This window comes from Pocillopora damicornis, chromosome 2, assembly GCF_964200805.1.
Source record: "Pocillopora damicornis chromosome 2, jaPocDami1.2, whole genome shotgun sequence".
NCBI lineage: Eukaryota > Metazoa > Cnidaria > Anthozoa > Scleractinia > Pocilloporidae > Pocillopora > Pocillopora damicornis.
In genome coordinates this window covers 11796035-11819943 of record NC_142671.1, presented here as the reverse complement: position 1 = coordinate 11819943, position 23909 = coordinate 11796035, and the positions used below count along the sequence as shown (strand labels likewise).

General features: G+C 39.8%; 3 protein-coding genes, 1 long non-coding RNA gene and 1 pseudogene across 5 annotated transcripts in view; 3 read left to right on the top strand and 2 right to left on the bottom strand.

The window, feature by feature from the left end:
* Positions 1-23307, top strand: part of LOC149049907 (fibroblast growth factor receptor 4-like) — a 41051-nt gene extending 17744 nt beyond the window's left edge. Inside the window, exons 2-14 of the mRNA XM_089195549.1 lie at positions 12020-12172; positions 12309-12629; positions 12898-13239; positions 13827-14141; positions 18988-19127; positions 19543-20125; positions 20340-20450; positions 20744-20919; positions 21041-21163; positions 21532-21602; positions 22110-22150; positions 22606-22705; positions 22978-23307. Of these exons, the coding sequence (XP_089051675.1) occupies positions 12046-12172; positions 12309-12629; positions 12898-13239; positions 13827-14141; positions 18988-19127; positions 19543-20125; positions 20340-20450; positions 20744-20919; positions 21041-21163; positions 21532-21602; positions 22110-22150; positions 22606-22705; positions 22978-23158 (2631 nt within the window). The 5' untranslated portion in view covers positions 12020-12045 and the 3' untranslated portion in view covers positions 23159-23307. The remainder of the gene's footprint in view (positions 1-12019; positions 12173-12308; positions 12630-12897; positions 13240-13826; positions 14142-18987; positions 19128-19542; positions 20126-20339; positions 20451-20743; positions 20920-21040; positions 21164-21531; positions 21603-22109; positions 22151-22605; positions 22706-22977) is intronic.
* Positions 1450-2347, top strand: LOC149049909 (uncharacterized). The gene is made up of 2 exons (XR_016183462.1): positions 1450-1902; positions 2070-2347. It is a non-coding gene; the product is annotated as an uncharacterized LOC149049909 (long non-coding RNA).
* Positions 2284-3246, bottom strand: LOC149049908 (BTB/POZ domain-containing protein 6-like). The gene has a single exon (XM_089191830.1). The coding sequence runs from the start codon at positions 3244-3246 to the stop codon at positions 2284-2286; it is 963 nt and encodes a 320-aa protein (XP_089047956.1).
* LOC149049902 (uncharacterized) overlaps positions 3687-23909 on the bottom strand; it is a 46731-nt pseudogene continuing 26508 nt past the window's right edge. Inside the window, exons 2-6 of the transcript XR_016182381.1 lie at positions 5486-5619; positions 4771-4893; positions 4509-4634; positions 4200-4221; positions 3687-4098 (exon numbers count right to left, since the gene is read on the bottom strand). The product of XR_016182381.1 is annotated as an uncharacterized LOC149049902 (transcript). The remainder of the gene's footprint in view (positions 4099-4199; positions 4222-4508; positions 4635-4770; positions 4894-5485; positions 5620-23909) is intronic.
* Positions 7207-23909, top strand: part of LOC149049901 (fibroblast growth factor receptor-like) — a 49932-nt gene continuing 33229 nt past the window's right edge. The window contains exon 1 of the mRNA XM_089195575.1: positions 7207-7296. The gene's annotated coding sequence lies outside the window, so the exon portion shown is untranslated. The remainder of the gene's footprint in view (positions 7297-23909) is intronic.

Below are 23909 nucleotides of genomic sequence, written 5' to 3'. Positions count from 1 at the left end.
AGAGAGACTATGCCCTTCAATTACTCAATTGAAGGGCATAGTAATTAGTAATTAAAGAAACGTATCAAGAAATGGGCCATTGTTGTGGGTTAAATTCGACTTCACAAGTTCAAACAAAAGCCTTTTGTTGTTTGTTGCGCTGAGGAAATTGTGCCGAGACTCGACGAAGATGAATTTCAAATCGTCGCAAAATTGTCGGCGTGTCAAATTAGCGGCACTTGGGGAGAGGGGTTGGAAAAGTTGCTCATAAGCCTGCTGTTCACACAGGGGTACCCAAGGGAGAAAATGCCCTTCAATATGCTAGGTCTCTCAGTATATTTTTTTCATCAGCGAACCAGTTGATTATAAATTTATTAACACAATAAGGATGCTTTGTTGTTAACAACATTCACGAACTATACTCGGCAAGAGGACGAGAGGAAAAAAATCAACAAGTCACTATTGTTATTAACCCCAAACAAGATACCTGGAAATGCTGAATTCTTTATACTGTACTTTGGATCAGTTGATAATAGCGCACAGCACAACGCCGCAAAACGATGAAGCTTTTATCGATGGTTTCACTTGGTCAAGAGTTTTGTTTCTCTTATCAAAGAAGCGCTAGTCTTAAGCGCTAGTCTTAATACTATCACGCTTTCACTCTCGTAACGTAAAGAAAAGAGAAGAAAATTTTGTGTTGGGAAAATACCACTTAGGAATTAAAAAGCGCTCAACTTAAGTGGTTGGATTTAAAACGATCTTTAAAGGTTAATGTTCTAATTTAGTCTTGCAGTGAAAACACTGGCGGCGCGCGCGGCTTTTAACAAAGAGGTGATAGTTTTAAAACTATCTAGTTTTAGTCGTAACGTAAAACAAAATAGAAGAAAGAATTGGCGTTTGGGAAAATACTTCTTAGGAATTAAGAATAACGCCGAGTTAAATCGCTGGACTAAAAAAATCAGTGATATTTGCGGGTTGTCGTTCTACTTTAGTCTTCCAGTGAAAACTCTGGCGGCGTGCGCGGCATTTAACAAAGAGGTGATAGTTTTAAACTGCTCTGCCTTCCTTTTTGTCGATAATAGAACATCGCATAATTAACGTTACTATTGTTGCCGTATGATAATTTTATGTTCTTTCAGTGCGTGGCCATAAAGACAGCTATTCTTCAGTGATCATTAAGTGAGCTTTGTAAAAGTTAGATCTCGTTATTGCGAAAAAAATGTCGAAGTACTACGAAGTCGCAAAAATTCTGGCTGTGCGTTCCATTGACGGGCGTAAAGAGTATCGGGTGAGATGGAAGGGTTTCGGAAGCAAGGACGATATTTGGGTGCAGGAAGACGATTGCAACAGCGCAATGAAGAACTATGCGCGATTTTCACTTTAAGGTGAGTATATTACAACAGGAACGAATTTACTTTGCTTGAAGGCTAGTTTGTTCGAGACTAAACGTTTCTCTTGGTCTTTTTTCAGGAAAAGAAAAAATGATCGATTATCTCGTCGGTGAGATTGGACAGAATCTCTCCGTTCGAACCGCCCCAGAAAAGGGATACATTCGACGCACCACCATCAGAGTTCCCATGGATCTATAAGACTTTGACGACCTGTTCAGTGGTCTGAGTCGTGGTAGGAGAAGGTTTGATGTAACGGCCGAGGACCTCGACAACCTTCTGCCTGATGGATGGTCCGAACGAGCGTTCCGCACCACCACCAGATGTGTTGTTAGTCGACAGCAGCCCATGACCATCCGGTTCGCCAATCAGAGAAAGTTGCACTACGATCATTCCAAGTGTCCACGCTGCCAGTGGTCGGGAATTGGCGAGAAACCCGCTCTTTGCCAAGCAAGGAAGACCCGGCCGATCGATCTGAGTTTCTTATTTGTGACATTTAGCCGTGAAAGGAGCCACCAAGAGCAAAGGAAGGATGGTACGTTGACAAATATCAGCCGAGGTTACATTTCACGATGTATTTCAGTTTTATTACATCGTTTGGAATTTACATTCTTTTCCATAACAATACCGTGGTTTATTTTATCATCGTTCGTTTCATTTGATGATCATAGTTTCTAATTTTCGTTTTTGTTAAATTCGCAGAGAAAATCGACCTGTCCTGGATAAACTCAAGTTCAGATGAAGAATAGACTGGATGCATGGCGTTCAACAAGTCCACCGACAACAAACAAAACGGCTCTTTTAGGGGCCACCAAATAAAACAAAAGTAATTAACCAATTGCATATATCACGATTTTCCATTCCCCCTTCAATCTGTCCTCTTCTTAAGCACATATAAAGAGTATTAATACGATTATTACAACATAAACCAAAACAAATTAATATGAGAAACATGCGCTGCTGAGTGGGTTTTGTCGAGCAGACATGATTTAATTAAAGATATCCAATATCTGCCCCCTGTGAGAGAGAGAGTTCTTCTTTGAGATGAAGGGTCGTATTGCCTCTTGTGCCGCAAAAACCGAATTGCCCATCTGCTGTCAGCGAAGTTGTTCAAAACCTCCTGCGTTTCTTTCTTGGTTAACAGATTGGTGCTTTTAACAACATTAAATTCATTTTCTTCCATAACTGGAAACCTCAAGTTGTCTTTGATGTCATCTCCAAGGATTTGACGGCGTTCCACTGTATCAAGTCCGAGCTTTTTACATTGGTTTGCCGCCCACTTATTGATGGCAGTAAACAATTCAATTTCCTTGACGTTGAGTGTGTTCCTTTTTACCAATTCAATCAAGTCTGATCGGTCCATTTCGAAGAACTCGCTTGATTCCAAAACATCTTTGGCTTCTTTATCTATAAATTTCCAGCAAGAGCGCCAGAGAGACTTATTTTCAATTAACTTGGAGTGTTTCAAGACACAAAAGGTGTTACTTGAATCCAGATGCTCACGCAAAAATAAAATGCAGCGGTTGGTCAGCGAGGGAATCATGTATTTCTCTGCCAAATAGAGTAACTGCGAAATATTGTCCCCATTGAAGCCAACTTCCTCGGTGTAAATGTATCGCAAGAACTCCATCATCCCTTGATAGTCGCAGTCAGGGAGATCTATATAATTATTTCTCTCCGCCAATATGCCACAAAACATCACGTAGAAAACCGGGCTTGCAATCGCCAACAAGAACCTATGAGCGGGGATTACCATCCTGGACTTCTCAGTTGTACTCTCATGCAGGGATAAGGGAACCACAAATTTAACATCGCTCAACTTGTCGTTACTTAATAGAGATTTAGCTCGTTCTTGGCTGGTACAGGCTGTCCTAAACATCGCTAAACGTTTTCTACAGTTTTTCGCAGCCCCACCGAAAATGAATTTCTTGATCTTCGCAAGTAACACGCCTTTTCACCCAGATCCCTAGATCCCAAACTCTCTCTTTCGTTGCGTAATCAAAATGGCGACCTGGCTTCGTGGCAAAACTCGTTGGAGCTGAAAGGTCCGAGCTGGGGTAAGTTTCATAAATGAATTTTGTCTAATTGAATTCAGGTACGGCTGAAGTTATGTTGATATTTGCATAGCCCCCCTTTTGTTTGTTCTTGGCACATTTTCGAAGGTAACAACTTACAACCCTAAGCTCGATTCCTAAATCAGCCTAAATTCTTAAAGATTTAAGCTTATACCATTTTCAATGCAAGTATAGCAGCTGAAACATGCGTGCTTCAAATATCTGGTTCAAATAATCAGAAATGGTGGTAGTTTCATTTCTTCAGTTCACATCTAGTTTATTTCATATATCTATCATTCACAAAATATAAGTCAGATATCAGCAATTTTGTTTTATTTACACTGAAAAACTTGAAACTTAAACTTGACACTGTTAACTAGTACAGCACATTCTAGCCCTCCTCCAGATGCTGGTGGGTGTATAGATGCAAAGCTCCCAGATCCTCTTCTGTATGCCCACTTCTTTCTTTGTTCTGTAGAGATTGTTTACTCTGGCATAAATTTTTCTGTTTTCTTTTTCCATAACTTGCTTTGTGTAGCTGGATTTCCGTCCTTCCTTCTGTGTTCCCTGGTGGAATATTCATGATTGTTGGTGGTTTTTCTTTTCCACTGGCTGGCAATTGAAAATGGAAAGCCTTCCGCATTTCTCAAGGAACTGAGGGACATGATAGACAAGAGCTGGAGCAAAACAAAATAGATTTTCCATCAGGGTTTAACAAATTCTTTTATAATTACTGTTAGGATTGGAATTATCACCAAAACAGAGAAATGGATCTTACCATGTATGTATGGAGTCATATCCTAAAAGGAAAAGTTTGGAGAAAAATATATAATGGTAAGTACCTTGTTTTCAGTTTAGTGGTTTCGGTGTTATTATATCACAGATTAATTTAAGGACTTCACTTTCTCAAATCATGGCCAAGGAAAAGACCTGGACTAATCACATTGAATTCGATTGAATTCTGGCTGGGTTTTGTTCAATTGTCTGGGCCGGGAAAAGATCAATGGTGAATTATACTGCCAAGAATTTCAACTCTACATTTTTATTTTATCTCAACAAAAGCAATACTTGCAAAGAACACTATTACCTCATCATGGTGTACCTCTCGAAAGAATCTTGCCCATTTCCTTGCATGGTCCTTGAACTGTACTGGTGTTTTGTAGCTTTCTTGGCCTGGTTCTGAGTCCAGTGCTTCCACCAGATCACTGAAACCCTATTTAATCAATACAGATAGTAAGTAAGTATATGAGTATATTTTAATATAATTTATTGTAGTCATGCCCCTTAGATATTGACTGAAATTTAACTCAATGATCAGAGTGACCAAATTATCACAAGAAAACGTTTACCTTCCATAATTTCTTCACATCTCTGTATGTCATTCTTTGATGAGTTGTCCCCTCAAAGATTGGTTTATGATCCAGTTTGTGTAGGATTGCTCGGAGGTCTTTTCCTGATATAATATATTGTTGTTATTATTATACCTTCACTGTTATCAGTATTAGTTATTGCTTGCCATTGCACTGTGATATGTAAAGTAATGCAAATAACTCTAATACATGAAAATCTTAAAGTTAAGTTAAACTTTATTTGTGTATATATAAAAAAAACTGTTAACTTAGCAATGAGCATTCTTACCATCCAGTCTAGTCCACTGTGTGAAACTGCAAAGAGCCGTGGAATTTCATTGAGGTGAGTAAAAGTTTAGCAGCCAATGATTACACTTTTCATTGCGGCACACGAAAATACCGCATTTAAAGTATAGCCCCTTTTAATCGTAATTTTTCGAAGAGCAAAAAGTTGTTTTCAAGGGGTTAGATTAGAAATGAAAGTCACCAGCGTGTCTATCGCCAACAACAAGAATCTGGACCCTTATATAATTTTATAGGTAAATATCTAAGCGACGATTTAAACTTCGTGGAGCAAGTTGACTGCAACCAATAAATACCTTCTCATAGGCTAGTTTTGGAGATTTTAATTAATAATCATTTAATAAATTGATTGATATGACGATGATTTGTCGTGTAGTGATCTCAAACAGTGCACAAAACCCATCACTCTAACCTGCAGCACGAACGGTTTTTTGCGTTTTTCCGGCGAGCAGATGTCAAAACGAGGCAAGCGCATGGAGGGAGACACGCTCCTCCCCTCGCGCACGTCTTTCTCCTCGCGATCAGCTCTAGCCCGGCTCCTTTCACCTGAAAAGTGCAAAAAGTGATGCTGGTTGTGCAGGCCACCATACCCCTTACGCCTATGTAGGAGCTGGTATTGTGCCTTACCCCGTGGCCTCTGGGTACTGACTTTTCTTTGAACAATTTAGAGCTTCTTCATTTGGTGATCGTTTCCTTTATTCCTGTGACCTTTAAGTTTGATTCAGGGCTGATCTTGTAAAGAGAAATTAGACGCCAGTCACTCTCAAGGGTCAAAGGAAGTTCAAGGAAAGAAGCAGAGTAGTTCTGTTTGAAATAAGACTAATATTTTCGGACATTTCAGTCGAAATTGAAACAACTATTACAGGAAAAGTGTTACGCTCAAAACAATGTAAAGGGCATCATCATATGTCTTCTCTGTCGCACACTTATGATGCCAAATCTGGACAAGAGCACTTTATATTTCTTAAAATATTACAGCTTTTGTAATTTATTATTCTAGGTGCACAATGCATAACCGCGCCACTTTCCTCGTTTGCATAATACCGACACGTGCTAAAAAAAATCAATTACCTATGAAATGATAGACCACATTTCAAAATATAAAAGCCATGCTTATTTGTTTTGAAAAAGCCTTCAGTATAACCAGCAAATATTTTTCATTTTAAAGGCAATTTAAATGCTTCGATTAAGATAAAAAAAATTGCGTTATGAACGTGATGGACACTTGACAGGCCGAGGAAATTTTCCTATCCAGATCGTTCTAAACAAATTATTATTCCGGAAAAAATTTTTTTTTCAAGTAGCTTCACGGTGAAGCTCTCCTTTCGGAACGTCCCGGCAATTGCAGGTAATTTGTCGTTAGCTCCGCAACTAGCTCTGAAAACCACAGTGGAACAATCTGAAGTTAAAAAAATAGCCCTTTTTTACTTTATCGAAGGCAAAATCGAAAACTGCTAGAGCAGATGGACTCCGAACTTCGGTGGTACATCTGCAGTGTTTATTTTAAATAAAGTTGTACCGATGCAAATGCTCATATTTCGCTTATGTTCGTCCGCTGAAGTATAACAAAGTGCACTTCTTAATGTCTGCATGGTCCTGTGATCCCTTAGGAAACAGTTTTGTTTTCCTGAGAATAGGGTTAGATCAATTGTGCATTATGCATTTGAGTGAGACTCCTTAAAACGTGGTATTGTCCCGAAAATTATGATCTTCAGAACACAGCATTTTATTAAATCATATTCTTAAGGTACAGCCGACAGTATTCGGTATTGCTGAACTGTAACATCAAGGTAATTTTCAAAAATTTTAGTCATTACACCGGTATTACGCTCGGTGCTCTGACTGTAAAATTATGTCATTATGCCCTAGATTATGCCAGACATTTATCTCACCCCACCCGAAAGACTCAGTTTTCCTTTACTTGGTCTAAGAAAACATCGAGACTCACGGAAAAACAAAGCTAACTGTTTCCCTCGAGAGCAAGTATTTTAATTTAAAAGTTTCAATTAATTACAGAGGGTTCTGGACTCTCCCGACGCGGCACTTGTCACTTGTCACTGAAATTTCCCTAAAAACGTCCCTTTTCCTAATGTTTGTTTGATGAAGTGCGTCAGTGGCATTTGAATTGTTAAACATTTCGTTTTTAATTATTTTGTTCTTGTTTTTTTACGACATCCGCTTGAGATACTGCAGTCGACAACATTGGGACACCCACACGCGGAGGTGAGCATAGTTTAAGTATTTTTGTTTCGCATCAAGATGTTAAGCTATGGTCTTTTATTAGAAACATTTTACAGTTTGGAACCTTAAGCGGTGTGAGAAACAATCTTCACCTGTGGCATTCTTGTCCTGACCTAAATAAAGCTGCAACGATTCTGATTAGAACTGGTATAGCCACCATAGGAAAAAATCATTTTTTTAAGAAAGAAAATTTTTGCCTTCCTTTCTGGTCCGGCTTTCATAAAAACAATGCATAACAAGAACACTTACGGACTGTTTCTATAGGCGCTCGTTTAATTTTTAATAATCTTGAAAATCCGTTCCCCAAGTCGGCTTTATAGCATGATATGCCCTGTAGAGTGGTTTAGATACGCAAATTCTTATTTATGAATTGCATCATAATTTCATTCTTTGCTACGAGAAAAATGAGTACTCTTTATTTCCCGTTTTTGCCTTGGACATTTGAAATGCCAGGACATGAAATAAGTCAAATCATTAAAAAAACGGAGTGTATAGCGCTTGTCCATTGTTCGGTCAAATTGCTGAAATTAAAGGACTGTGTTGGAGAGCTTCTCATTGGAAAAGCAGAGTTTTTAAAAGTTACCTTTCCCGCCGGTTTCTTTGGAAAGTTAATCAGGAATCGATTCAGAAACGAAGGAGGGAAAATCAGCAAGCCTGTTCACATCTTTTTTCCGCGATTAAATTTCCTGGCGGCCCTAGATTTTGTAAGTTTATGAAATATAAAGAAAAAATGTTTATAAGAGCAACTCTCTTGTCCTCAAGTTTCTCGTCTTTCTAAGTTATATTCCTTCTTTTTTTCACAGCTGAAAGTATTAATTTGATGGAAATCGATTGATTGGCATAATATATCAGAAATTTTTGTCATAACGAGATGACAAAACGGCTTCGCATTATTCTGATTCTAAAGGTTAGATGAAAAGAGCCGATCTTTCACTGCACCAGTGTTTGACAGCTTTATATGCAAATTTGTTGAGTCAACAGTAACCTGAGTTTGGAAATTGTTTCGCGTCACCTAGAATGTTTTTCAATCCTCTTCAAAACCCTGGGCATACTTAATAAGGCGACGAGAAATTCGTTAAAATCTTCGTGTGCGTTATGTTACTCGACATCTGTGGTGTCCCAACAATTATGTGCTAAAATTCGGCGCTTGAAAATCGACTTACGAACAGTTGATTGCATGAACGCGCAGTTACACAAAACATCTGTATTTTCTCTTGTTGGATCCAACATAAAAATCGAACTCACCTTGAGAACGATGCTGTTTTCTCTTTCTTTTTCTGTTTTTTTTTTCTTTTTGCGCGGAAGAGTTGTGTGTTGTTTTCTTTTTATAATCATTTCTTGTTCTATGTGACAGCATTTCAGACTTGTGCATATAAAAAGCTAAGACTGAATTAGTAGTCACGGCCGTTATTCTTTGTTCCTTAGAGAAATGTGTTTTTGCCAATAAAAGTCTTTGGTGATGTGTGTTGGAAGTGCTTATCTAAATTCAGCACTTTTTGCAATTAAAAAAATAACTTCAAGATCAGATGGCCGTTTGTGCGCTCTTTAAAGAACTTACTCGAACTAGTCTCTGGCTCATTTTCATTTTCATCAGTCGGACTTCTCCCTCGCCCTAGATCTGACTTTCAAGGACATGGTAGGTTTTTCTTCTTAGCCTTCCACCTAATCCGGTTTTAAACATTCATTTCGGAAAAATGTTACGTAGGAAGACTTTGGATGCCACGTTTTTAATTTAACGGACGAGATGAAATTTCAGTCACTCCTAGCTGAAGTTGGCTGTCAACCAACTGCTAACTCGCCATCTGCCAATTAAATGGCTTTTTCTTGTCGACTCGACTTATAGAAGAAAAGTCAATGAAGGGGTTATTTAAATATCGTCACCAAATCGTTAAAAGCATTTTATACATTTTCTCAGGTATTACGTTTCAGTTGTAACCTATTTAGAAACTTCGAGAAGTTTACTTCTTATTAACGTTGTTTCGGGCTATTTACAGGGGTGAAGGAAAACTTAGGGGACAACGTCAAAAGTTTTCAAAATTATTTTACATGCTAGAGTTCGTACTTTGCCTCTGCCGGCTATAATGTTTCTTGCTGAGAGATGAGAAGATCCTTGCGCTGCGAAGATTCACGCGCTCTCTTTACTCGGAAGATCCAACAATTAATTGGGATCAAAAAGTAAAACAAATATGGCGGTGGCCGAATATTCAGCTTCTAAACGGATCCACATTTTGAACAGTTTCAATATTTTCGTCTTATGATTTTAGATATATGAAAATTCATATATTTGCACTGCAGTGGAGAGATGAAATTAAGAGGTCCTCGCAGCTAAGAACACTACTGAAACGAGTAGTTGTTTCACCTGCAGAAATGTTATCGGCCTTCTCATGAAATTTGAAAGAAAAGTAGAAACTTAAATCTAATAATTCGCGTTTGTATGCTTTCGTTTACTGTGTACTGCCAGCTTAAACAAAGTCTGCAGTCTGCGGTGGGTAGAAACAACTAACATGGTGTTTTCTCTAATATGAGTAGCAATGACATTTTATCTTCACTCGGCCGAACCACGTTATTGATAGATTATGAATACATAGAATTTTTAATTCGATCACCATTCCTAGAGGGAGCAATTAAAATCGTCTTGGCCTACCAGGGAATGCATACGATTCAGGTAGTTTTGACCGTTGACAACATTCAGGACCGGTTTTAATTCAAAGAGAGGGCATCCGACTTAAAAAGACACCGAAAAAAGGACGAAATCGCTACAAGTCATAGCCATTTGGGCTGCTAAGTTGCGAGGCGATAAACCTGACGAACAAGGGTTGAAAGTAAGCCAGTCTTCAACTGAGAAGCGAGCACCTAACAATGAACCATTCGAAATTTACCGCGGCCGTTTTGCTAGGTTTACCGATTTCGATCCGTTTTAATATTTCAAGCCTTGCCACCTATCTCGACAGTGGGCAAAAGAGTTCCAAAGTTCGTTTTAAAAGACATCTGCCTTAACTTAATATCCTGGCATTTCTCCGAAATGGATCATCTCCACACGTATGCCTTTCATGAGAACATCCTCTCTCGACTTCTTAGAGAATTCCAATGTCTTCAACGTCCGTCAACAACTTTCCTATAGGACAAAAAAGCCCATATTTACTAAAAGAGCTGACAATACACTGAACAAGGAAACCTCGCTTCCGTCCGTCCGAACTCGCGGGCAGGTTGATGCGTTTACATTCTTCAACTGGATCAGACTAACGCCCCAGCTTCTTATGAAAGTATTGTTTGATTTCGAAATAGAAATGTACATAATTTTTTTGCCGGGCTCCAATTCACTGACTACGCTAAATCTAGCACTAACGATATATAACGATTGACGTTTGCTACTTATCACAAACGATCGGTGGCATTTGACATTTTATGATATCAACACAAACAATAGCTGTATTTCAAAACGATGTGACTAAATGCCTGGCAGCCGGGCACGGTCTCAAATAGACTAAATGCCCGGCCGTCAGAGATTTTCACAGAATCTCCACCGAAAGGTTCTTTCAAACTTCTTAAAAATCAGATGTTGGTTTAGAAATGCCAAGCAATAACAAATATTAATTGGCTTCTTAGTGGACAAATTGTCCAAGCTTGAGCATACTTTGATATCGCTCGGTTGTCGACACTCAAAGGTTCTTTCAAACTTCCTACGAATATTAGATGTTTGTTTGGATATGTCAAGAAATTCCAAAAATTGTGGTTTTTCAGTGGTCAAACTCTCCGAGCTTGGCATACTGAAATATCGCTCGTTAGTCGACACTTAGAAATTGCACTACAGGCAGACCACACTATGTTTTTGTGGCATGGTTAATTATTGTTCACATGAGACGAACAAATCTATGAGGGTTATGAATCGGCTCGATTATCAGCCGCTGTTCGGAAATATGAGCCCGCGCTCCCGTCCTCCTTCCCCCCCCCCCCCTCCCCCTCCCTTCCCCTTTGAACCCACTCGGGTAGTAGCGAAGAGAGTGGCGGAAATCGAGGTTATGATTAAAGCTCTGAAAATTGCATATCTACATGAAATCTTGATCTGAATATCTTACAAAGTGAAATAATCTTGCAGGGACTTACACAAGCTCGTGCGACTTTTTCCAGCTCTGCTCGCACATAAATGTAATCCTCTAAAATAAAAGAACGTGCAGGGCCGTACATTATGAAGACACCCAGTATGAAAACTGGAGTTACAAGGAGTTCTTTCCTTTTTTCCTTTCTTCTGAACTAGAAACAACTATTCGACAGCATATCATACCATCGATTGTTTTCCAATCGCAGTTGAGAACACTACACTATATGCACTTATTAACTGAAAGGGAAGGCCGGCTGGGAAAACATTCGATTAGAGCATGTTTGTGTCGAGGTTATTATCATGACCGAGAACCAAATATTTTCCCATCCGCCTCGCCTAAACTCAGCCAATTTTATCACATATATTGCACTTTTGATCTTTATTCATGTCCTCTTGCATATTTAATCTTGCAAGGACCTACACAAGCTCGTGCGACTTTTACCAGCTCTGCTCGCACCATTACATACGGCCCTTATACCAAGATTTTTGTTATAAATGTAATCTTCTAAAATAAAAGTACGTGCAGGGCCGCACATTAAGAAGACACCCAGTATAAAAACTGGAGTTACATGGAGTTCTTTCCTTTTTTCCTTTCTTTTGAACCAGAAACAAAAACTATTCGACAGCATATCATGATGGTTAACACATTCTGGAGAGGAGACACAACAAAGGTTATCCTGCTACAAGTTCTTGTTGTCAATTCTCTACAGCACTTCTCATCAGTCACGGGCGATGCTGCAACATGTAACACCCGATCTAGTAAGCATTCAGGCTATTACCAAGGTCTTTTTCATCTATGACAGTGACGATTTTATTTTTACAACTGTTGACACTTCAATCAATAGGGAACTAGCTAATGATAAGCCAGCTTTTTAAACATTTATGGCTTTTACAGCTATACCTGAAGTTAAAATCATCTCAAGTCCGCCAAACCGCGCGCAACCCATTGCAGCAGCCATTAATCTGACCTGTGAAGCGCGACCAAGGGATGAAGACGTGCTTCTTCCCAGGAGAAGGGTCAAGTATATTCAGTGGTATGATCCCCATGGGAGACCAGTTGGAGACAAATGCCAAAACTCAAGACTAGCAAAGAAACTGAAATGTCTGTTAATTCTTAAGAATCTGACCGTAGAAAACTTCGGGAACTACACTTGTGAAGCAGAAAATGACTATGCTGGATACTGCACGAGAAAATCCGTTGAAATTCTCCCTAAAGGTAAGAATCAGATTATTCCTAACACAAATAAATTTGGGCAGGGTAAATATTTATTATCGTAGTTATTTCTTTTCGCTATCTCCATCAAAGGCTGTTGCAATAAAATAGCAAAGGTGGATACGGAAATCAGCAATAGTGTAGGTGAAAAACAGGATATTTTTGGAAATTCCATTTATTCAAGCTTTTCAAGATTATACCCTTCCCCTACCCCCGTCACCCCAAAGTTTCCACTTACGTGCCATAGTACTATTGATTGGTTATTTTGCAGAAAACTTAAGTCCACCTGAGACAACAAAGGCACCCCATCTTCTATTTCCTAAGGTGGTTGAAAACCCAAAGAACCATAGCGCTTTCATTGGCTCCAATGTAACTTTTAACTGTACTGCCATGGGTCTTCCAACACCAGCCATCTCATGGATGAAGAACAACGACCCATATGCGGTAACATTCAATGTGAGAGCCATGGTTGTTCCAGAGAACAAAAATAATCACAGTCAGCTGATAATAACGAAAGTGAAGATAGAAGATAGTGGCAAATATCAGTGCGTTGCAAGCAACAGTGCTGGTGAGAGGACATCGTCAGCGGCTTTCTTGTACATAAAAGAATTAGGTAAGACTCCCTTACATTGTTGGAAAATCTAGCTTATTCAGTTGATTCTGGCCAATAAACATTCATAAACACATGCTCTCAGCAAACCGTTAAGAAGCTGTACTTCATTGTACATGACCCAGGAATGAGGAACATGAGCATAAAGTAACATCATCGCCTGTGATGCTGGTAGAATTTCGAGGTGATCGGGGCATTTGGAGCAAATTTACTGCATGAAGATATTTGTATATTCACCGTCGTGATCATTGTGTGAACTTGGCACCCTGTGGTTGGACGTCAAAGTAGTTTAAGAGAAACATATTTATCATTTATAGTTATTTTCTTTATACCTGAAAACGAAGTCTCGAAGAGCACTGAAGAGTTTTAGTTTCTATCATAGTGCAAATGGAGAAAACGTGAGGCTTAATATTCCAGGATGTCTAAAACGTGGCAAAGCTCGCTTTTTGTTTTTGGAGTCTCGCTTATTAACCCACTTTTCCTGTTTTTATGTGCCCCCTTCAATTTTTAAAAATATTTTTACGAGTTCTCAATTTTTTTTATCTTCTCCCAACACATTTTTTACTGTCATCTGGGATTGTCGGTGTCAGCTTTCCTGGCACCGGAGACTGTCGAGGATCCAAAGAACCAAACCGTCGTTGCTGGTTTCAACGTAACTTTAAACTGCACCGCCAAAGGTTCTCCCATGCCATCCATCACATGGATAAAGAACAACGATCCACTCGCTGGACAGTCCAACCCAAGAATAAAATACATTAAGACTGCCCTGGACGACAAACAAATTCATAGCCAACTGGTAATAGAAGATGCAAAGAAAGAAGATAAAGGAAAATATCACTGCGTTGCAAATAATACTGTGGGAGAAAAAGCATCCAACCCGGCTTTCTTGTCCATAGAAGATTTAGGTGAGACGTATGCTGTATATTACTTCTTAACTTGGCATCAGGTTTTATCATGGAACGACCATTTTTTTCTTTGGAAAGGGATGAAAGAAACTTTGGCAAAAGGGAAAGTGCTTTAGATTTTTTTAAATGTAGGCAATTTTTAAATATACTTAATTAATGCACAGTATTTCCCTTTCATTCCTCTTACCGGGTATCAACATTTTTTATTTGCTTCCCGTACTTCTTTCACATCTTTGCTTTCAGATAACTGGGCGAGGACTGTTGAGGATCCGGTGAACCAAACTTGTATGATTCGTTGAATTTAATTACATTCTATAGCGCCGCAATGTGCGTTACTTAGGCCTCGTTTGAAGTTTTTTGCTGTTGTTTTGTCAAGGTTAGTTTTAAGCTAAGGATTTTGAAGCTGTCTCGTAAGAAGCACTAATTTCAAATCGTCGCCGGATAGATCCTCGTATTTCAAATCGTTGTTTGCAAGAATATAAGGAATCTGGATGTATACAGGTTGTTGTGTCATATTTATTTACGCCAAGCTTAGCTGGCCCCTACATAATTCAAAGTTAGAGTTCTTATGTCAAGATTTGTTTACATGAGTGGTTTGTCATCAGAATCGTACGTAAAGTAAATCGTCATGTTGCTGAAGAGGCGCCGAACAAATTGTCAGAAGTCAACGCGTTTAGGAGCGACGAGAGCGGTGGAAATTTAGATGTATGGCCATTGTTAGCCGTAGGCTACGTTGATTTAATTTCTGTTAGCGAAAATCTTCGAGGTTCAACTATGGAAACTAGGAAGAAAGCACCGAGCGAGATTTTGAATGAAGAGGAAGTCAACACTGAGAGAGCTGTCCATGCTGGGCGTCGGAGAGCTGGACATTTAGGAGAACTGTGAAAACGTCGGAATGTCGTTCAAGATTTGATTACAAGCCCAGGAGTTGAAAAACAGAAGTAGAAGAAACCGTTGGCAGGTATGAAGAATGAATGGAGGGAGAAAAAGATGACAGAAGAAAAAAAGGCCTCCATCTGAGTCCAATTTTGGTCACCGGCGTCAGCTTTAGGAGGGAATCTCACTCCCTAGTTAGCTCTTTGACTCGACACTCTCCTTAACTAACTACAACACCCGCACCTGACACAATTCAGCCACCAGTGTACTCTATTGAGAGCTTATCACCAGCGAGTTTCCGGTCAACATCCGCTTATTATAGCAACAGCAACTGAAATCTACCCAGCATTTGTTTCACAGCTGACCTACCTTTGCCAATGCAGTACCCGTACCTCTCTCCTTAGTCACTGACCTCTGCGCAGCAGTCAGAAGTTTGGAAACAATTGAACTAGGGATCAAACAAGGTCCATCGCTACCAAAAGTAGAGTTAATAAAGTTCAGTGGGAATGCGATAATTACGCTAATGAGAAAGCTTCCCGATGAAGGTCTTAAAAGAAAGTGGGTCGATAGAGCAGGAGATCTCATCAAGAGCAAAGGTCGAGCTGCGTATTTGGATTTTGTTAGTTTTTTTAGAGAGGCAGGACAACGTGTCAAAAATGGACATGAAAAAGAACTGAAGTTTTCTCCATGTGCTGGGAGGGAAAGTAAGGAATCTTCCAAAGGAAAGGCAGATTACACGCTTAAAGTCACAACACTTGCTACCCACATTGAAGAAGATCAGCAGGGCACCGCCATACCTACCGGAGTTCCACTGAAGTGTCCACAGTGCTCGGGACCGCATGGAGTCTGGAGCTGTCGGATATTTATAAGTTCCTCTTTAAGAGATCGTTCAAAGACTGTAAGACAACACCGACTTTGCAGAGCATGTCTCTCACAGGGACATAGCGCGGAACAGTGTCCCAAAAGGATTCCCATGCTCAAAACCAGGGTGTGGCTAAGACCATTATATCTAATCCATTTCAGTGTAGCCGACGGAAATAGGAGTGGCATCAAGACTAACGGCCATGATACCTTTCGAAGTGCTGAAAGGAATGGTGCAGCAAAAGGAACTTTCGCAGATCTCCGCTACGTTCCAGGGTCAATAGCCGCTAAGATTGGATCAGATAATCCTCCGAACACTACAACTCCACTTGGTGTGCCTGTTACTGTGGGCGTGGTAGGGACCAGTCGACCTCGAGTGTGCTTGAAGGTTGTCCCAGTTAAAATCAGTAGTCGTAATGGTGCCAAAGAGATATTTATTCATGTGAGTGTTCGTGGTCAGATGCTAGTTCCTGCCTCGAGGGCCTTGTGCTGGAGTTAGATTTGAATGATATGAAGCCGACTAGTGTTACGATGGCGATGATCAATTGTGAACACAAAAGGACCGACCTTCAGGTTCAGCTGAACGTTACAACCTTAGCCATGTTTTAACCGCAGGGAGTCTTCCTTTTATGCTAAGACATATGGCAATCAACGAAGAAATAAGGAAGTAGCCTCACTTTACTGACATCAGTGTACCCGAAACAGGAGATAAAAGAGTAACAATCCTGATAGGCAGCGATCATCCAGAAATTATCAACTTGCTGTTAGACAAGAGGGAAGAACATAATACACAACAAGCGTGAAGTTCTTGATATACAACTGGAGCACATGTACAATGAAGAATGTGGCGACACGAACGGGGCATTATCAGATTCGACTTCCCTTTCGAGAGGAAGAAGAGGAGGCTTCCAGCTCCCAAAATGGATTTCAAACCGTCGTGATGTCTTGTCAGCGTTCTAGTGGGAGAACGAGCTCCGCACGTTGAGGATCTAGATTTGAAATCCGACAATTTGCCTCTGGATAAGGCTTTAGGAATCCATTGGGACGTAGAACGTGATACGATCGACTTCGTTTTTAGCGAGCGAGACAGCTAGAATCGTAAGGGAGCACTGTCCTCGATTGCGACCGTACACGATCCACTCAGATTTGCCAGTTCGTTACTTCAACTTGGAAGAGAAATCACTCAAGAATTGTGTAAATTAAAACTAAGTTGGGACAATATCCTAGAGGAAGTTCGTCTGCGTTGGAGAAAGTGGAGAGAAGGCCTTATGAATATGCATAAGTAACACAAGTTCAAATATAGAGTTGAAGCTCAGTCCCACCCCTTTATCAGTGCCCGAAGTGACTGAAGCAGAGAAGAGGATTGTGAAGGTTGTACAGAGACATTCATTTCCTATAGACATTGACAAGTCAGTGATAACAGGTCGACTCGCCTGACTTAAACCGTTTGAAGAAGAAGGGATATTATGCGTGTCGGACGAAGATTGAAGCATTCAGATCTAAAGTACGATGCTAAGTACCCAGTGGTATTTCCAGGAAAGCACTCAGTTACTGAGTTAATAATACGTCACTATCACCATCTCAATGGACACGTAGGAGTCTACAATGTCTTAGCAGAAATAAGACAACGGCTTCGGATTGTCAGGGGAGTTTCTTCAGTGAAGCGTGTTCTCATCAAGTGTCACGTTTGCAGGCGTTATAATGCCAAGTTAGGAGAGCAAGTGACTGCACAACTTTCAATGGTTCGAGTCTCTTCTGACAGTGAACGTTTTTGGTAGAAATTGAGAAAATCTTGAACGACAGACCGATAATTTTAGTGTCGAGTGACCCGCCAGACTTATGCCGAGCCATATTCATCTGTTACGTAGAAACCCGTCCTTTTTCCTAAACGTGTTTGAAGAGTCGGACAAGTTCAAGGCAAGATGGAACATATTCATCTTCTCGGAAACGAATTTTGGTGCAGATGGACGAAAGAGTACTTGCCGACGCTCCAGGTACGACAGAAATGGCTATGTCCGAAGCCTGACCTCAGAGTTGATGAATTGGTTTTTAGGATGGCAGACAGGAACATGCCTCGAGAGCAGAGGCCAAAAGCTTAAGTGGAGCGGACCTTCTCGGACAGTGAAGGGATAGTACGTCAATTAATCGTTAGAACAACAGAAGGAGTATACCGCAGAGACACAACTTTAGGCTGATCCGCTTTTCTTGATACGTTAGAAAGCCTCTTTTGCCAGCGGAGAAGTTGCAGAACCGTACTGAAGAACAAAACAAACCATTTCAAGCCAGAACAATTCTGTGAACAGCAATTGCGTTAATTTTAGAAAGACTCCCTTGTCATCTTTCGGGGAGAGAGGGTGTATAATTCGTTGAATTGTGTACTTACACACTATAGCACCGCTAACAATATACCTAGGGCGCAGTTTCTCGCACCGTGTGCATTGCTTGGGCGTCGTTTGTAGTTTTTTGCCTTTTTTTTTGTCAAGTTTAGTTTTTAGCTAAGGATTTTGAGGCAATCCTGTTAGAAGCAGCAACTTCGAATCGTCGCCGAATAGATCCTCGTATGTAAATCGTTCTTTACAAGAATACAAGGAATCTGAACGCATACAAGTTGTTGTGTCGTATTTATTTTCGCTAAGCGTAGCCGGCCCCTACAAAACTGCTTTTTTCGGTTCCAATGTAACTTTTAACTGTTCTGCTGCTGGTCTTCCGAAGCCAAATATCACATGGGTAAAGAACAATAATTCGAATGCTGCAAACTCAAACCCAAGGGCAAGAGTAATTCCAATTTTACTGGATGACAAAAAAATAATTCAAAGTCAGCTGTCAATAAGAGAAGTGAAGGAAGAAGACGACGGAAAAAATTATTGTGTTAAAAAGAGCAGCGCTGGAGAAATAGCATCGAAATATGCGTTCTTGTTCATTAAACAGCTAGGTGAGGTCGCACATTGGTACAGTTTGTAACTTTATGTTCAATTTCCGTGAGGGGCAATTATGCAACATAGCTCAGTGTGAAATTTCACAGGAACGATAAGTAATTGAAAAATTCTCAAGTTTGCCGACTCTCACTCATGTATGCAATTTTTCCTCATCTTTCAACTGCTGTATCCAGCAACAGTGTCACTGAGAAAAGATCACCATCGTTCAGTCTCCATGATTACTGCGCTTGGTGTTTTTGGTGGCACCATAATGACAATCATGTGCAGGTGCACCATGGCGTTTTTCTATCGACGTGCAAGACAAAATAACCAGGTATTTTTCATAGATTGTTTAACCCCTAAGAGTGACTAGTATCTAATTTCTCCTTATAATATCACCCTCAAATCGCGCATTAAGGTGATGAGAATAAAGGATATGGTCACCAACAAGAAAAGTTCTGGATTATGAAACAAATTCTCCTCATCAGCACCTGAGGGAATGTATGAGGAGCAATAAGGGGAATATGCATACTGATGTTAAGATAGAAAAGTTTAAAAATTAACTTTGTCCAACCCTCAAAACGATATTTTTTCTTCAACTAAATTGCTGCTAAATGAAATCGGAAAGAATACTCAATTTTTTTTGTTTTGAATGATTGGGCATTTCGATCATTTCGATTACCAAATCATTGGTGACCATGAATTGTTATCTGTTGAAGATATTGACATTCTATCCATTTCAATAACAGGGTAACAGGGATGAGGGAGAACTTTATGTGGTCTGCATGGCCAACAAAGATTTGGCTGAGGGAATAGCAGAAGATGAGAATCATAATGAGAACGGTTCAGCGACTTTAGTGGTAAATAATGTCGCTCCGCTGGTAGATGATGAAAAGCAAAATACCAATATGCGACCAAAGGGAAAAGACCCCACACAAGACAAAGAGAGTGTCGATTCGATGCTCTTAGAGGGAAGCAAGATTCCTACTCCACCAGATGTTGGAGAAAAAAATTTCAGAAATCCCATCTTTGATCAAAAAGACCAGGCAGAAAAGTTGTTAAACTCACGCAGTGGTTATTTAAGTGCTCAAGATGGTCGTAATGATGTCAACGTGATTCCGCATCAAGACAGTGGCATGGATAGCTACAAACGTGGCGATCAAATGCTAATATCTCTTAACACAACGCTTGGAGAAGAATGCGCGAAAGACGTGGATGATCTCGAAGTGCTTGAAGAAGTACTCGGCCAAGGGGAATATGGAATCGTTTACAAAGGTCGTTGTGGTAGAAAGAACGGAAACGTTATTGATGTTGCAGTAAAAAAGTTGAAAGGTATGCATAGGAGTCTTATTCTATTCGCACTGATCTTTTCTAAGTTTTAAATTTTCCTACAGTCAGGAGGGATCAGTAAGTAAATACGATCACGTAGATGCTTTTGAGACCATTGAATGTCATCATAAGCTTCTGAAGTCATTTAATTACACTCGGTATTCTCTAAGGAAATTGAAGGAGTTTAACTTAAAATCTTTTCACGTTTTTTATGCAGATGATGCAAGCGCACTTGAGAAAGCTGCGCTGTTAAACGAGATAAGGACTCTGAAACAAGCTGGCCGACATCCGAACATTGTCAATTTAATTGGAGCATGGGTACACGGAGGTAAGGTTTCGTTCGACCATACAAATTGCATAGAATGGGCATCTATCCCCAGTCTCACCGACCTGCGCAAAAATGCCACCGGTAATTATTTTTACTGAAGTTTACAGGGTAACTATGATATTGGGGTTAGTTCCGGTCGCGTGAATATTTTTTCGAGTTATGTCTTTCTCTTTGAAAACTCTAATTTTTCTGTCCCGGTTAATGACAAGATAACTTTGCGATTTCGTAAACTCTCTTTCATGCAGCCCGTAAGCCGTCGTCGAGTTCCTGATAGCCAACTTTTCTCTCCTCAGAAACAGTTTTTGTTGTTACTGAATTAGTCCGAGGTGGTAGCCTTGAAAGCCTTTTGAAGAGCAAGGACGACGGAAGTAACGAATATGCAAATGTCTGCTGTAAACTGAGCGACCGACAGCTGTTGAACATTGCACTGCAGGTGGCCTTGGGAATGCAGCATTTAGAAGAGCGGAAGGTTGGCAAATCACAAAAAATTTATCTCAACGATAACTCTTGGTGAAAATTTGACTCATTCTTAACATGCTTTGGTATAATATTTTTGTAATAGAAAACCGGAATTGCAACTTTCTTTTCAGTGCATTCACCGCGACCTTGCAGCGAGAAATGTCTTTATTGATTCAAGCAAGGTGGCAAAAGTTGGAGACTTTGGATTAGCAAGGAACATCTCAGACGATGGATTATACATCAAAACTTCATGTGTAAGTACTGGATCACTCATTATTAATCTTTTTTCTTGTGTTGAAAGCCGCAGGAAATTTAAATTTCTGTTTAAATATGACCACTCATTTTTTCTCTGGGGCCGCATAAGTTCACCTCATGAAAACCCTGAATTAAATTTATTTATCTATCATAAACCACTTTTTTTCTGTCTACACTCTTTCACTATAAAAACAGTACATGTAAGTATCACTTTAGAGGGTCAGAACCTTGTCGTGGGCTAAATTTCATTATTTCCTTCTAAATTAGGCGAGCATACGCTTTGGTTGGCATGATACCTTCTGTGCTTGTTCATTAAATATTACGTAATGATACAGAATAGCTTTTTTTAAGCTACCTTTATCAACAGATTAAAATTCCATGGAGATGGTCGTCTTTGGAATCTCTTCGAGATCGAGTTTATACATCCAAGAGCGATGTGTAAGTAAACAAAAAGAAACATACGTTGTCTGACGTGGAAGGGGTAGCCTTGTCCACCATCAATATGTTTGGTCAAGATTGAGGCACGTAAGGCCGCTGAGATTTTTACGTACCGAGAAAAATGTTGGAGAGGAGTTCCTCTTCTCCTTTTTTCCTCCCTTTGTATTCTACTCGATGTCCATGTATATATCTTGAACAAATTGCCTCTTAATAGTGTCCCAAGCCAGGTTAGATCGCATTATCAGCAACCGGTATCATTCGACGGCTTATACCGTGATAACTCACGACTCTGGTACACTTTCAACCTACAATTGAGTGGTCGCTTGGAATCTAAGAATTCCTAAAAGTTATATATATATATAATTTTTATGATGAACTTTCACTTGTTAATTTCTTACACTTATTTTCAAAAATTCCGCTATTTCATTTTCCGAAAACAGTAGATACCCTTAACTGAACGCGTAGATACCCTTAACTGAACGCGTCCTTTTTCTTAATCATTTTCAGTTGGTCGTTCGGCATACTACTTTCGGAAATAGCAACACATGGTAGGTCTATAAACGTTCGATGATTTCTATGCCTAGGAGAGCTACATTAAAACTCTTCATCATCTGGCGAAGTGATCCTGAGGTAAATTGGTAAATTCAAGCGTTCAGTGAATTCACTAAATTCGGCCAGCGGTCATTAGTTTGGGTCGGGGTTTGTCCATACTGACCGTTCCAAGAAGACGATCATACACTGAATATTTTCGTTCGCGAAAGTCGGCGAATACAATATTAACAAGTTTGGTCCGAGTGACTCATAACAAACTACTTATATGACTAACCTCGCTTGCTTGAGTCTTACTGTGGAATATTGGACCTCGGTTGTTTTAGTGCGCACCTGGCTGCGCTCAGTCCGTACTGCCACAACCTCGGCTCGGTTAGTAACACGTTAATAATCCATTAAGTTTTTAAACTTAAAGCTATTACCATCGAGCAAACTTCGTTATTTTGCTTTACAGGTGAGTTGCCATACCCTGACATCGAATCACCACTTTCCCTGGTAAGTCGGCTCTCTACGGGTTATCGAATGCCTCGTCCTCACCAATGTTCGGAAGAACTGTAAGTGTTTCGATCATTTGTAAGACCGTCTATTTCTTACACATATTTGCTTACATGTTAACAGTCGACACTTTTTCCATTATTTAAGTAGCTTGAGGCATTTGTCACGTGACTGGGTCAATGAAATACTCTGCCTCCCGTAAGATATGGGAACTCTACCTATTTGGGATGTCGCTGTCATGGAAGCTCCGTAGTTTGGTTGGGTGAAGATTGAGTGAGCTAGTTGACTAAAGAGGTCTTCAAAATAAAAGAATGATGCAATGCATTTGTAGGTATACGTTAATGAGCTCTTGTTGGAACGAGAATCCTTTGATGAGACCTTCGTTTACTGACATCGTGAATCAGCTGGAATACCTCTTAAGAGAAGTAAAGGTGAGTGAAACTGGATTTAAGCCATTCCCTACTGCTTCCTTCCTCATTCAACTTTTCCATTTTTCAATTAATTACACTTGAGTAGATTACGCGGAAACATTTTCAACCCCTCCAGTTTTCAAATGCCGGAGAGACTTGCATCTAACGAGGAGTCATATACGTCCAAGGAAATGGCAGCAAAAATCGAAACTCTCTTCGTAGTAAATGGCTTATTAAAATTAAAATTACATCCAAAGGAAAATTCGTGTGTATTAGGTTTAATTGGTCTTTCTTGGGTTCTGTTTTTCATCTTTTCTCATCCGCTCGCTTGTTCCTTTTGTCATTATTATCCATTATCACTATTATCATTACTGAGCTTCCTACGTGTATCCAACCTGTCATTTTTTCATCGCTTTGATTCTTCTGTTCCAGAGGACATACATCAACATCATGGAGGATGAAATCATTAGCAGAATTGATTTGAAGTAGAAGTAAAATGAGTGGGGTGAAAATCCAGCACCAAGCGCCATGTTGTGCTGTATTTCAAAATTGAGTAGTCTTGAATTGAATGAGCTGTTCATCTTGTTACCAATAAGCTAGGTGAAAAAGAAAGTCATAGAAATCTTAGTTGTTGTTATGCTCGTGGGCTAAAGAAACTCAGTCCTTTTTTTTTTCCTTGGTAATTTTCATGAAAGCAGCTCCTGTGTTGGTAAATTAGTCAACTCCGCTTAATTAATGAGAGGATGTAAATATGAAATGCTTTCATTCATTAGCCGGAAATGGGTACAATTGTCTGTATTTAAAAGTTCGTTGCGAATTGCACCATGCTTATTTGAAGAGGATCAAGAAGACT

Coding starts and splice junctions, on each gene's coding strand:
- LOC149049908 (XM_089191830.1), bottom strand. CDS start 3,246: ATGTTTAGGACAGCCTGTACCAGCCAAGAACGAGCTAAATCTCTATTA.